The sequence below is a fragment of the Pagrus major genome, chromosome 20, assembly GCF_040436345.1.
Source record: "Pagrus major chromosome 20, Pma_NU_1.0".
NCBI lineage: Eukaryota > Metazoa > Chordata > Actinopteri > Spariformes > Sparidae > Pagrus > Pagrus major.
The window spans coordinates 20,457,087-20,472,686 of NC_133234.1; the positions used below are offsets into that span (position 1 = coordinate 20,457,087).

Below are 15,600 nucleotides of genomic sequence, written 5' to 3' on the forward strand. Positions count from 1 at the left end.
CTTTAAAGGATAAACAAATTCTCCAGCGTCCCTCAGAGCTCCGACTCACGATCACATCTCTCCCCGGAGCAGAGCTGCTGGAAGTGTCGGTGTCCCCACAGAGCTCTCTACTGGAAACAAGGAAACGTTTTACTGGCATGCAAACAGGCACTCTGTTGGGAGTGACGTATAACTGGATGCATTTGGGCACCAGATGCACAATTTAGCCGAAGTGGGAAAACGTGTTCAGGTTGGGAACAAACAAGGGGCCTCTGCACGGGGCTACCAGTGGCGCCCTCTGATGAGCAGCCATTTCCTCTTTGAGTTAACGTTTCCCACGCTCGGTAAACAGATAATAAAAGGCTGCCGATGTTTGATGAATGCTGTCTGCTGCCAATCAATGCCAACAATTGTTAATCAATTACTTTGTTTCGCGGCTGCTGGCTCACCTGCCAACAAGAATGAGTTATCAGTTTGTGTCGTGGAGTGAGAAGCGAAAACAAGATTACAGACAACAGGAAACGCAGTTGATGTGTCAATCATTTAATCACATGTGGATGTTTTGTCCTCTGTCTCTGTTTTTAAGGTGGACTGTATGGAGGAAGCTCTACAGCGCTCACAGGGAAACAGTCACGCTCCCGACCTAAAAGTCTCCATATTACTGGACTACACTCGCGGCTCACGAGGTAGTTTTCCCATTACATCTCTGTCACTGGTTAGCACACGGCACCACCACGCTCATCACCCTGATCGCATCCCTCGTTTCTCCCGTGCAGGACAGATCAACTCGAGGACCATGCTGCTGCCGCTGCTGCAGCGCTTCACCTCTCAGATGCGGGTGTCTCTGTACCACACTCCGGACCTGAGGGGGCTGCTGCGGCTGCTGGTCCCTCAGCGCTTCAACGAGACCATCGGAGTCCAGCACATCAAGGTCTACCTGTTCGACGACAGCATCATCATCAGCGGGTTTGTTGACTCTGGCTGTTCGACTTTCTGTCAATACGGCCCGTTTTCACACTGAGGCTGTTTGTTTGAGTTCAAACTGAAGTCCTCCCTCCTCCTCCTCCTCCTCAACCCGCACCACTTTCCCCCTTGTTTAATCTTGTTTTGGTCCATGTTGTGTTTGCATAAAGCTTTCCTAATCAAAGTTCAGGTGTTTGCCACCACTGCTGGGAAATGTTTCTCAGTGTATACCTCTGGGTGTGCTCCAAAATCAATGGGCACAGTGCGGTTCCCACTTCATTTAGTACAGCACACAAAGTGGAACTAAATGCTTACACTAAGCTTAATCGACAGCTTCTGAGGAAACAAAACAAGATACAACATGCACAAAACAATATGCTCATAAACACATACAGTGTGTTTGTTTGAATATGAGACACTCCTTTTACAACACAGACTTTTTGAGATTTAACGCACTTTCACACACGCTCTGCTGGGAAAGTTTCCCTCATTCTTGACATGAAATACTACAATTAAAGCGGAACATCACTCACAAATTAGCAGAGCTTCTCTATCAGCCACATACTCATGGGCTGATGGAAGCGACTGAATGATTTTCTCAGGCTGTCGGCAGTTTTCAGACTGTCTCTTTGTCTTTTGGAGCCCCTCATCATCTGTGACTGCTTCACTGCCTGTTTGTTATCACGGTTGAATTTCCTCCGTGGCAGGAAGACAAGTCGCACAAGCTCCTGAAAATCCCTAGCACATCATCTAAAATAATTCGTATCCCCGCTCCTGACCTGCAAACGCTTACGACACCTTCAATTCACGCTTCACCCTCCTACCCTCCGGCTGCCGATACAGACAACCGATCCGTAAGAAAGGGAGGAGTTTTGTGCCTTCAGCTCTAAATATCCAGGATACTCTATAGTAGACTTGTGTTGTTCGTTTGTTCAAAACTAATTGTCTTAATCCAAGCAATCCACTTGGGAGGTTTTATGATGATATTCAGTCGTTATCCATCTGTAGTGTCTCCCCTAAAGGCTACAAACAACCCACCGTTTGCGCCCCCTCTACTTTCTCCCCCTTTTCCTGTCAGTCTCTAAGCTGTCCTTTCAAATAAAGGCTGAAAGCCCATAAAATAATCTTTTAAAAAAGGAAAAGCTATCTGATATTGCGAAAAAGCAAAAGCGTTGTCCTCTAATGTAAGACAACCCCCTTGTTTTCAAGCACAATTTCCTGGAATGAAAATAAAGCGATGTGGTATTAAGTTGGCTTTTCATGGCTGAATTCAAATGGAGATGGGTTTTATACTGTCATCCAGCACTGAAGAGGAAGGTCATGAGATGAAATTGGCCACAGCAGGTTGCACACATCCTAACAGACAAAGGTTTAACTTGAATTAAAAAGAATACAACTTGTATTTAATAAGAAAGAAAAATATCCTAACATCAAACAGAAGTTATTGCCGATTAATTCCCAGGACGAGCAGGGATTTTTGATGTCTGATATTTTGATCCCTGCTAATGAAAAGAGTGAGGAGAGATACCTTCGTATCTTCAGGGGTTTCAAGAATCCAAATATCTTCGACTTCGATCCAAAATGATACCGACTGAAACTTCGGTTCAGAAACATGTTAGACCAAATTTCTCTTTTTTTCCAAGTCCTCTCTCGCCAAAACATTACTTCATTCTGTCTCTTTTCTGTCATTGTGCAGGGCCAACCTGAGCGACTCGTACTTCACCAACAGACAGGACCGTTACGTGCTGCTGGAGAACTGCAGCGAGGTCGCCGACTTCTTCTCCGACCTGGTGGAGGCCGTGGGAGACGTCTCCCTGCAGCTGCAGCCCGACGACTCGGTCACCATGCTGGAGGGCATGGTGCACCCGTACAAAGGTGGGAACCAAACGACAGTGTGTGTATGTTTACCCTCCAACATGTTTTGACACTGTTTGACACTTCGTGCTCAGTTACGGTGGCACCGGCCACGTTCTCAGCAAGAGGAGCCGATGGATTTCGCTAATGGAGCTTGAAAGCTTAGACAGATGACGGTCAGAGTGAGTGTGTGTGTGTGTGTGTGTGTGTGTGTGTGTGTGTGTGTGTGTGTGTGTGTGTGTGTGCGTGTGTGCGTGAGAAAGATGGAGAGAGCTCTTGCGGTTGGCTAGCCAGGCAGCCGGATGTGAAATTGTCAGGATTTTCTCTCTCCGCACAGACACGCACGCACACACACACACACACACACACACACACACACACACACACACACACTTGAACTGTGTGTCCGTAACTGGAGCACAGACTGCCAGGATGTTAGTTTGAGAGGTGAATGACATCATGTCTACAGGAGCTGGACCGCCGCGGTAACGAACACCAGGAATAGAGTTGTGATGTCATAGTGTTGCTGGAAGACGATATGGAGTGGGAACGAACACACGCACAGACACACACAGACACACACAGACACACACAGACGCTTGCGAAATTCTGATGAAAGACATTAGTGAGACTGACGATGATGAATGAACATTAGTTGCTGATTATAATTAACGAGGTTTCCTGAAGTACAAAAATAACAGATGAGGTAGAGTTCAGCTGTATTCTCTCAGCGAGCGTTAACTGATAACATGTCTCGTTATGCTGCGGCTGTGCAGTTTAAAGGGTTATTTCAACTACATTACAGGAACATTTACTCACAGCGGTGGCCTCATTATCAGAGTTTTGTTTCATTCACTGCCTCACGTCGCGCATGTTTTAGCTCATTACTTGTATCTAGGGGGTTATTTTGATCATTTTTCTCGGACCAATCAGTAGCAAGGGATGACTAATGTTTAAAGAAAAAACAAAATGTCTTAATTCTTTGATTCCAGCTTCTTAAATGTGAATATTTTCCTGTTTCTTTACTTCTCTGTGGCACTAAACTGAATATCTTTGCGTTGTGGACAAAACAAGACGTTTGAGGACGTCGTCTTTGGCTTTGGGAACCAAACGACTAATCGATTAAATGATAAAATAAGCGGGAATGAAAATAATCACTACATCCGTCCCGCTGTCTTTATCAGTTGACATGGAGGCTGCGGTTGTTGGGTGCAGTTCACATATTTTTACACATTGAACAAAGAAATATGTTAATTTTAAGAGATTCTTTGAACATCCTGCTGGAGTCTTTTTGTTGCATGTCGTCATGATCACGATCAGTCCAGTTTACAGTTCAGTGTACGGTAAAGATCCAAGGAAACGGAAAAAACATCAAGGTCCAAAAAACGAATTTTGCATTAACATCATCCATATTAAAACAATCAATGTCTCTTTTATGTTACTAAAAGTGCTGCACATTTCCCAGTGAGAGGCACAATAGAAAACAAAGTGAAACTATTTTTTTATGTCATTAATTGCCGTTCGCCAGCCAGTCAGAACCAAGCATTTTCTAAAATAACAACCTTTCAGCTGAGGTTGTGTTTTCATTCCCATCAACATCCTCCTCTCCGCTCCGTGCTCCTAAGTGGCTGTAAATCCTCTCAAACGCTCTCAGAGCTGAGAGCGCTGTGACCCAGAGATCAGACTGACCCCTCGCCTCCATCTGTGCGTCTCAAACAGGCAACAGGCAGGACTTCTCGGCGGCGGCGAGGCGGCGGATCATGGAGGTGGTGAACACGGCCCACATAAGGCAGCGGCTGTCGGGCCGGTCGGAGGACTCTGAGGACGAGGGGATGAGCGATGGCGAGGAGGACACCTGGGTGTTCCCTCTGGTCCAGATGAAACCTCTGGGCATCCAGGTGGACGAGCAGGTCACACAGGTGAGTTGCCAAACCTGAACGGCCTCTTCTGATTGGCTGAGTCACATTTTAAAGAAATATTTGAAACAAAAACTTGATGTTGTTAAATATTTTCTATTTTACACGTTTCTTCAAAGCTTTGTTGACCTTTTGCTTGTGTGCGTGATAACAAGTCATAAATCTCATTAGTCTGAGGTTCTTTGAAGTCATCACGGGATGTTTTAAACATGACTTATAAACTACCGTATGACTAATAAAGCATGAATAAATATTTGAGCATTTATTCAGGGTTTATTAGTCACATATTCTGGGAATGAACGCAATAAAATGATCATAAGGGTGATATACTGTGATTTAGTACAACTACTGTGGTCAGCTGTTCACAAACCTGAAGAAATATTCGCCAGTCTTAAAAGGATCAGAGCAGTTTGAACAGATTTCCACCCACATTTTGTTTCCACATGAACCCAAAAGTTGTTGTTTCCTTCAGCAACACGAAGCACTCAAAGTTTTCCTTTCATCTGCCAGAGAAACATTTCCTGTAATAAAGTAAAAATGAGAGAGAAAAATGGGGAGAACAAATTTGGATTATCCACCAGAGAATACAGCGGTGAATAGTGATCGCATTACAAGTTGTAGAGTTTTTAAATTCAGATTTTTATCCAGACTTTCTGGCACACTGATCTGACTTTGACCTGTTTTGAAATTATCAGAAAAAACATTTTTTCAAACTGGCAATAGACAAGTTTTCTTTGCTTTAATGATTTATTTTGAATAAAATGTTGAAAACAAAATCTAATCCCTGTAGAACAAGGCAGCCCAAAGTAGGGCCCATGGGCCAGAGTTGGCCCGCCATGGAGGTTATATTTTCACCTCTGTCTGCTTGTTTGTTGGTTTGTGACCAAGATTACAGGAAAACTACTGAACAGATTTCCATGAAACTTGGATGGAGGATGGGTCTCAGTCTAGAATAGACCCCGTTAAGTTTTGGTGCGGATCCAGAAAAAGAGACGGATCCAGGATTTTTTTTCTCAGTTCCTTTAACATAGTGAGATGTTTTTCTACATTTTTGTTAGTTTCTCAGAGTAATGCATCGAGCTTGATTAAATAAATCAGGGGTATTTAGGTGGCTGGGGACGGTTTGGTGGAGGTATGCGCTCTACTGAGAGCCATTCCAAGTATGAATTATTTTTCATTTTCTGAGTACGGTTGGCAGAGTGACACTTTGTGAAGGAATTCAATCAATTAAAGGAGCTTGGGATCCTGGCACTATTATAGATCTTAAAAATACAAACCAATACAACAGGTGTTTGGCCCGTAACCCACCATTAAGCTTCATTTCCGGCCTCCCAGTTCTCTGTAAACCTCCCTTTCACCGTGCAATTTTGTCCGACACCGGGCACAAAATCCCCTGGGAAAATGAAGACTGAGGGTTTCTATCTACTTTAAAGTCTCCATTACAGACTAAGTTAATGATTAAACCCACATTTTGTCCTCTGTTGTTGATGGTTGCTACTCGGAGGGAAACAGAAAGTGATCCTGTTGACTTTGTGACAGCGGCGCCAACAATAATACAACTTGGAAATGCTAGGGGGGCCGAAGTTGTCTAAAATAATAAGCTGGGGCTGGACAATAAATAAAATGTTTCAAATTCCCAAAGTTATGAATCTCTCATCGACCTAAATGTACTTAAATTACAATAAATAAATCTCATATAATTCAACTCAGAACAGCTACAACAGCCAGTGATCTTTAAGCAGAAATTTCACCAGTAAATCAGGCCAGACTCCACTCAGAAAGTCCACAATTTTAAACTTGGTCATAAATTAATTCATTAAGACAAAGAAATCAGACCGGAGCAAACATCAGGAAGGAAATAAAACGCACTGCTGTATTAAACAGCATGTTATAAAGATAAATCTGACAGATCATCCTGGTAGATTTCATGTTGCTCAGCTCTGTAATGAGTCTTACAGCAGTAATAAAACACTAATAACCAGCTCAGTTAATATTTTTCAGTGTCAGGGATTAAATCATGACTGTAACTCCTCTTTCCTCACTTCCTGTTTCTTCTCAAACCTCCAGCGCCTGCTGACAGATGCCGGGCCGGACTCCACTGTGTTCCTAACATCGGGTTACTTCAACCTGACCCGGGCGTACATGCGGCTGGTGCTCGGGGCCGGAGCCAACTACCGCATCCTGACCGCCTCCCCCGAGGTCAACGGGTTCTTTGGAGCCAAGGGCGTCGCCGGAGCGATTCCCGCAGCTTACATCCACATCGCCAGGCAGTTTTACAACCAGGTGTGCCGGCTTGGCCAGCAGGAGAGAGTACACCTGCACGAGTACCACAGGTCACAGTGGACCTTCCACGCCAAAGGTGGGAGTAAATAAAAGCACACACGCCCGTCTGTATCAGCAGCTAACGATCTTATTCATCTAATTTTGTGGCAATTTTTTCTCTGTTTTTAGTCGATTTGGTCGTCATTCTCAACAACACATAGAAAACTCAGATTAACAGTTTCTCCCCTGTGTGGAAATGGCACCAACAGATCTGTATGAATCTCTCTCTAGAGGTCTGGAACCAGGCTGAATTAAGAATAAGTAGTCTGTCCTCGTCTAACGTTTCATTAACAGACGAGATGGATCGCGAACGGACTCTAATGAAGATCTGAGCTGGAATACTGGAATCCTTTTGGTCTAATAGTACAAACTGAGATAAAATCGATGTGTGGACTTCAACAGAAAAATGTTCACAAGGACCGCAGTATATAATTGTTGATATCTCCTTACACAAAAAGTGTGATGAATCCAATTTTCTGTTCACATTTAGCTTTCTGTGGATCGAGTATTGGACAGAAGTAACTCCCACATGAACGTGCTTTACGAGAGATTACGATCTGAGCCCGGGCTCACCGTCCAGACTAGTTTCTGTTTGGCTCAGTGAGAATAATAAAACACATTACTCTCACTGTTCCTCGCCCTGCTCTGCTGCTCTTCTTGTGGTAACGCTGGTATTTAGCGTGAGAGAAGACGACTTGTACAGTCATCCTGCTGTAGCCTCGGGACAAGGATGTACACTCACTCTCTCTCATTCTTTGGGGTTTTGGATCGACGCTGGGGATTTCTGCATGTGCTTCCTTTTAGTTGTGGTCTGGGCCCGACAGAAATCCCTGCTGGAAGCGGCTCTCTGAAGCGTCGCCTGCTCGCTGGCTCACTCTACTTTTCCTCTCCTACAGGTCTGTGGTATTACCTCCAGGGGCAGGATCGGCCTTGCCTCACTCTAATTGGCTCCCCTAATTTCGGTTACCGCTCAGTTCACCGTGACCTGGAGGCCCAAATCGCAATAGTAACAGAGAACGAGGAGCTGCAGAGCCAGCTGCAGGAGGTCGGCTCTGTTTTTTTCCCTTAACCACAAACAGAAATGATGATGAATGACTGTGTAAGTCTTTACTGAATAACACACACCTGTGTTTTAGGAGCAGGAGACGTTGTACCAGCGCTCCACCGAGGTCTCCAGCTCGACGTTCGAGCAGCCGGACCGCCACGTCCAGCTGTGGGTGAAACTGGTCACTCCCCTCATCAAGAACTTCTTCTGAGAGACCACAAGGTGTTCACATACACACACACATGAACACACTCGCTACACATGACTTTTACTCTTGTTTATTCTGTTAAAGGATAGTTTTTGGATTGTTACACATATTTTCCTTTTTGGAGGGAAAACAGTCCAACTGGGGAAAAAAACACGAGCAGTCAGACAGCTGCACCAATCAGTTTTAAACCGGCAACTGATCAAAGGGCAGAAAGTGTTGTGTGAAAAGGAGACGATCACAGTTACGAACCCAACGACACCAGACTGAAGCTTTATGAAACATTTTATACAGTTTACACCCAAATTAACGAATAAACCCTCTAAAAAAAGGTGAATGACTCCATTCCCATTTCCAGTAGACGAGCTTGCCTTCCTGTTTTTTTGGGGGGTTTTTGTTCCATATTTTCCAACAGTTTACGCACCAATGTCTGGAATTTGAAAGCATCATAGCGCCAACATTTGCATTTCCAGCACTTCTGTGTGTCATGTTTCCATCACGACCAATCAGAGCTGGACCGACTGTGAATCACTTATCAAGTTACGAGAACATCAGCCACGTTTCCACCCAAAGTGGACAGAACTTTTAATCCAAGGAAGTACTTTTTTCGAGGAGCTTTAGCCCAATTTCCACCACACAGGCCGGTACCAAAAGAACCGCTCCATGCAGTCCTGATTTTTTGTAACCGTACCTAGCACACTGATCCAGCACCTAGAGGGTGAAGCTAGAAGCGCTGCAGGACATTGATTGGTCGACAGAATCGTTACTGCTGCGCAACAGGAGCACAAATTCCAGCAAAACACTGATTGATTGATGATTGATTGCGAGAGATGGCAATCCAGGCTGTTCTCTTTTGTTCAAAATGTCCATGAACGACCCAGAAGGTTGCAGAAACACATCACTGCATCATTGTTGAAGAGAAAAAACAAAGAGAGCTGGATGAAGCAGGAAGGAACGAGAACGTTTCTCAGTTCATTTCACAGCGACTGGCTGTCCAGTGCATGTTCAAGCAGCACTGAACAAAATGCAAAAAGCTCAGGAGCATTTACAGGAAGATAAAGTATTGAAGTGTTAATAGAAAAGGTGGAGATGGTTGGTGGAGTCCATGATGGGGGCTGACAGTATGATCTAAAAACCTGAGAAGATGAAATCAGCCTGCTGACACGGACGGCTGTTTTTACACGTGACTGTCCACAAACGATGATCATTCGTCCATCTGTTGTAAGTCTGTGAAATGTTCAGTGCTGAAAGCTTGCCTTCCCAAAATTCCCCGTTTTTTGGAAAGTACTACTCCCCAAACAGGGACTTTTTGGGGATTAAATAATGTCCCTGGAACTTAACATAGACTCTGGACCCTGTGATGGAAATACACCCGAGTTCCTCCAAATTGTCCGAGCTGCTGGGGAAAGATCTTGTCAAGGAAACACGACCATAAAGTAAAGAAAACACAACAACTTAGAAAAAACAAAATAAAAATATGCGTTTTTCTTTTTTTTAAAATCATAACCAATACAAATGTGGAACAAACTACTAAACTATAAAAGACTCGAATTGTAAAAAGCTGAATTTATTTTAAAGCATGTTTTACATAGTTTTCTTTTTTTAACTTTGTCAGTGATTTTTGCTTAGTAGTCAAAATACAGCACTGAACATACTGTACAGAGACACTCACCCTCTCTCTCTCACACACACACACAGAGTAAAACAGGCTGCGGCTTCTTAGAAATGCCTGCAGTCATTGTGGCGAGTCCCAAATCGCAGGTCCCGTCCTCGTCTTCCCAGCAGCCCAAATCACCAAAGTGAGAGCGGGGACAGCGAGTCGGCTGATTCACTCCTGTCAAGAAGTGAGTCAGCGCCGTGTTATGGTGATGATTTGACAGTGTGGTCTCTGTTAGTCCTGTCAGGACTTGCCGAGGTAGGAGTCAGAGGGTTCATCGACTCTGAACCAGAGTCAACAGTGAAGAGTTCAGGTTCAGTTTAAAGTTTTTTTTTGTTGCTTTTCATCAAAATAAAAAAAGATGTTCAAACTGCAGACACACTCATAAAACTACTCGGAGAGGGAAGATCTGTTAAACTCAGGTTCTGGCCAAAGGGAAACCTAAACAAGATCTGAGCAGAAGATTGAGGGGAAAGACACTCAGCATTTTTTTTTTCTGGTTTCTGAGAACAGGAAGTGTCACAGGCTGGATAATGACGGTAAAAGGGTGGTGTCTTATCGCTACCTGGACAAAGAGAAGAGCTGAGTGATCTGCTGCCAGAAGGAAACTTGTAAATAGATCGTCTTTCAGCAACAGGGTATTATTCACAAATATGTACGCAGTTGATGTGACACCACCTCTCTGACGATAATGTGAACAGGACGACTTTTAGGCCCATTGTTTGAAAATGTTTTGCAGACTGTTGAGTGTAAATCCTCGTGTTACCGGCACGATGACACAAACACAGAACATGTTTAGATACCGACTCCTCAGTGAGCGGATGCACTGCAAACAGACATACAGTGATTTAATTTTACTTTAAAGGAACAGTTCATCCGAAAAAGCAAATTCAGTCATTATCTGCTCACCCTCATGTGGATGTAAAGTCGGGTGACGTTTCTTAGTCCACAAAACATTTCTGGAGCTTCACAGCAAAACAGTGTTGCAGCGTTCTCCTGAACAACTGAAGTAGATGGAGACTAGTTTTAAAATGTGAAAAGCCTCGAGATCCAAATTTGATGTGGCACACGGCACCAGAGTAAAAGAGCGTCGTGAATTATTTCATAACGAGGCAAAGTGCTGATTGGCTCGTGACATCAGGTGTAAAAACTGGGATGAAATTTGTGACCTCAACTTTAGTGTCGCGCTCACAGACAGGAACGTGTCTGCCTATTCACACCTTGTAAAAATATTTCTGCACAGAATTTTATTACATACACAGAACAGTTCTGCAGCTATATAAATCTAAACTTGGAAGGATTTCTTTTTAAACACATGCATGCACTCAAGATATCTGCCTTTAGTTTCTTGTATGCAAAAGATGATTTACTTCTGCAGACGGTGAAATTATTCACATGCTCAGAATCTTAATGACCCTTATCTGCTTCCGTAGTTTATCTTATCTGTTTTCATAGTTTTGGCTGAAATAGACGATGTAAATGGACGCTGTGGGAACTGTTCTGAACTTCTGAATGTAGATTTATCTCACCTGGGATTTAATTTGTCAGTGTACTACAGCAAAACTGAGTTTTAGATGGTGGAATAGATTAAAAAAAATACTTGCCTGTCTAACGTAGGATGGAGCGAGCTGGGTCCGACAACTTTTTTAACTTTCCAAAATCGACAATCCGACATTGACATTTATACATGTCGTATTTTTTTTTAACTTTGTCATAAAACAATCTCTATAAAATAATCACCAGTCCTCATGTAAAGACAGAAACCAACAATAAATTGACCCAGATATCGTCTGTGAAGCCCAAACCTGTTACCTCTTTTTCCACCGAGAGCTCCACTGTTGTCCAAAAACTATTAAAAACACATTTGTTAAATACTTCAGATTCCTGTTAGCTGGAACAGCTCCTCTTCCCGGACCCCCACAGGAAAACTACAACATTTTTACATGATTATGTAAATCAGACAAAAGTGAAAAAAACATTTGAACACACATAAAGCGGGTAATTAAATATAACGAGGTTCATTAAAATAATTCAGTCCGTAATATCATCACGCAGTTCACAAACACACAGAATCATCATCGTAATAAACTTCATAAACGGCATTAAATCTATAATTCATTGGCTGATTTTCTAATAAATGTTGGAAGCCTTGAAAGCTCACCAGAGAACCAGATGTGTATTCATCCACACGTGAAAATAGTCCGAAACGAACACACTGTTCACTCCCGTCTGACAAACCAAACACTGCAGCACTACAGATGGTTTCTAAAAACTATTTGTTTGTATTTTTTAATTTAAGTTTATTATTTAAGAATTAATTACGTATTTTTGAACCATTTTTCAAGATTGAATCCTTATTAGAAACCAGTGGGATTAAGGCTGACAGCCACAGACGAGGTTGTGAAGTCAGAAAATATCGAAACGGCATCTTTGTTGGATTAATTGACATAAGAAGAATTAGATTTACCTTCTATAGATCCGTTTCTGTTGTTATAACCTTTCACATAATGGACGAACTTAGATAAATGTAACTGAAGCTGCTTTTGCTTCGGGTCAAAAAACTATTATTCTCCTATTTTTTATTGCTTTTTTTGAGTGTTTTCTTTGTCCTCTCACTCACATTCATGGAAAACAAAGTGTCCAAACTGACCGCTGAGCAGTTTGTTCACTCTCACCCCTGTTTGTATCCGTCTGTTATTGTCATCTGTGTACATCCACCTCTTATCTCTCTTCTTTTTTCCTGCCAGGAAAAAACAAAACGCGGCCCTCCAACAATAGCTCTGCCTGTTAAAGGGATTAAAAATAAATTAATACATAAAAAACTTCCTTATCGGCAGCGCAGCACACGTCTATTGTTAGTAAAAAGTGACAACAGGTTGGAGCCTCTCCAAACTGTTTGACTGCTTTCATTTTGAACAGCTGATGTCCTCACAGACAGAAGACAGCATCAGGATGAAGTGTGACGGAGCTGCCTGCCCTCTAGTGGTCAGACTGGGAGCTCTCACAGTGGTTTCACACATTGAACTGGCCCCGGTGACCCTTTCAACCACTGACGTTCACTTTTATCTGAACACTTCAGAACAAAACAAACTTATTGACTTAAAAATGCTTTTAAATGTTTCACAGCTCCAGTTGTCTCTTAAAGTGGATTATTAGATCCAGAGACAGAGGTGAGCACACGTCTTCTGAGAAGTGTTTTCAGGTAATTGTTCGTATGACTCAGAATTTGATAGTTTAAGCCAAATATTTACACTTGAATTCGACATTTAATAGGATGTTATACTACTTTTTTTAAACGTATTATCAGGGGTGTAAACAGCAGCTGTGATTCTGTTTGTTTTCCTTTTCATTCCCTCTTTCAGCCTCACTTCAGACATATTTATATCACAAATATAGTAGATATAGTTTACCTGCAGTATCCAGTCTTTATAAAGACAAAGGATAAGGTGTCAGTACCCGTCTGATTGTTATATTATTGGCCAGTTAATCTAATGAGGTCAGTAAGTGTAACAATGAATTAAACTAATAGTATAACTGTTGATTTTCATTGAAATACAAATGAAATAACTTCATAAAAGCTTTTTATTTCTTCATTTCTTCTCAATCAAAAAATGAATCCCTCCCCAACACTGACAGCCAGACCAAAATAAGAAAACATAAAATCAACAGACGAGTCATTCGGGTCATCATGTCTCAAGTCAAAGAGTCTAGTTGACAGTCTTCAAAACAGATCACATCAACTGATTCACTCATACCAGACATTGTAGTAATGTCATTAAAACTTAAAACTTAACAGAGCACTGATTAACTATTATCTTCCTGTGTTTGTGTTTCCAGCAGGTGGCAGGTGGTTTTCTTCGGTCCTGAGGTCGGAGGTCTCGGTGGAGGTCGGCACACTCCTGCAGATGCGTCAGTCGGACACACTCGAGTATCAACGACATCCTGGGAGTTGTGGGCTTCACCTCGGCTTGAACCAGTGTGTCCCAGGAAGTGACTCTCTCTCTCTCTCTCTCTCTCTCACACACTCACTCACACACATACACGAGCAGATGTATGCGGTGCATTCAGGGGGTCGAAACCTCTTTGTTATATAAACTCCAGATGCTGTAGTTTACCTGCATATCTGCGCATCATCACACTGTGGATTTCTGATTAACATTTCAAAAAAAACTTGTACTACAGTTCATACAACTCTACAAGTACATGTTGCATGTAAAAGATAGCAATAGAGACTTCTTCAGTTGATGTGATGAAGACCGTGAGGATGAATGGACGGGTGCGGTGAAGAATTAAAATCCCTCGAGGAGCCTTAATTAGAGCTCTCACAGTGAGTTTACAGCTCTGCCTGCAACAAGAATCAAAGCTAACTGTACAGTGTCTTTGTGTTGTTATATTTGTAAATTAAAGGACGACATGGAGAGTTTTTAAAATTACTTCTAATGTGTCTACTTTTTTGTGTCGGTGCAATCGATAAACAACAACAACGCAGAAAGACGACATTTTATTTTGAAGGGCAAAAGGACAGCACGAATGTTTAGACCTCACGTCGACACAAATTAACACCAACGACAGCAAAAGGAAGAGGTTTTCAACAAAAGACCTGTCGTACGGTAGAGAAACTAGCATTTAGCAGCTAAAGAGACAGATTTCCTCAGGAGTTAGAGAAGAAGAGCCAAAAGAGTGGATTTTGGACTTAAATTCATCAGGTGAACAAAAACTAGACCCCAAATGAACAATAACGTTGCTCTGTAACTGCTGGATAACATGTCAGTGTTTTCACTGCCCCCAAGTGGCCAAAAAAATCACTTGCATTTTAAGGAAATACTAATACTGTGTTATATAGTTTGTACCGTTAAAATGTCCAACGACGACTAGACCTTTGTTATATTTTCTGATGAATTGAACGTCATTATCCCAAATATTTCCAGCAATGTTCAAAACCAGAGAAATCTGTAATTTCAATCAACACAACAATGCTTTTTATTTAGTCGTCTGTCACTAACTTCTGGGAGAGAGTCAGAAAGGGAGGAAGGAAGTCAGCAAACAACACTTTTTAGAGTCGTGTTTCTGTTCACCTGGTGAATTTAACCAATATTAACTCTCTTTTAGCTCCGTTTTTGGTCACCACCAACTCCCGAGGGAAATATCTGGCGCTGTAGCTGCTAAAAGCTCCACTGTGTTCATCAGCTAGTCGTTAACACTCTGCTGTTCGGTGCAGAGCTGGTTGTGTACAGTGGGTTCATCAAGCTTTAGTCTTTCGTGAATGTTTTTACACAGATTTGCAACACATCAGCCTGACGAATAAGTCTGCGTTCCTCTGAAGTTGTTGCTCAAACTCTGTTGAAATCACACAAGTCTTGACTGGAATATGGATTCTTCCTGCTCAGTCTTATCAATGAAGCTATTCATCTCCTTCGTAGATGGAAGTACCGAATTACAGATCTGATAATTGTGCAATCGCTTCACCAAACACGTGGAATTATCAGATTTAGAAATGGGGAGCAGGAATTAACTGGAAACTGTTGACGGTGTGATAAAATCTGATTATGATGTTGAGGTGACAGACGGTTTACTCAACAATGTGTCAAAAGATCATGATGCTTCAATGCTCGGGGAGTTGTAGCGACACGGTTACACTTCACTGTCACGTTTTCAGTTC

The 15,600-nt window shown here is 42.4% G+C and overlaps 1 protein-coding gene across 2 annotated transcripts in view; it reads left to right on the forward strand.

Annotated features, from left to right (window-relative positions):
- The window catches only part of pgs1 (phosphatidylglycerophosphate synthase 1), a 28,341-nt gene extending 13,967 nt beyond the window's left edge, over window positions 1-14,374 (forward strand). The window contains exons 4-11 of one of the 2 annotated variants that reach the window (XM_073489470.1): window positions 566-665; window positions 756-945; window positions 2,639-2,817; window positions 4,516-4,715; window positions 6,780-7,071; window positions 7,931-8,079; window positions 8,171-8,301; window positions 13,779-14,374. In XM_073489470.1, coding sequence (XP_073345571.1) covers window positions 566-665; window positions 756-945; window positions 2,639-2,817; window positions 4,516-4,715; window positions 6,780-7,071; window positions 7,931-8,079; window positions 8,171-8,290 — 1,230 coding nt within the window. In that variant the 3' untranslated portion in view covers window positions 8,291-8,301; window positions 13,779-14,374. The remainder of the gene's footprint in view (window positions 1-565; window positions 666-755; window positions 946-2,638; window positions 2,818-4,515; window positions 4,716-6,779; window positions 7,072-7,930; window positions 8,080-8,170; window positions 8,302-13,778) is intronic. The other variant, XM_073489471.1, reaches the window with a different exon arrangement.
- The last annotated feature ends 1,226 nt before the right edge of the window (window positions 14,375-15,600 follow it).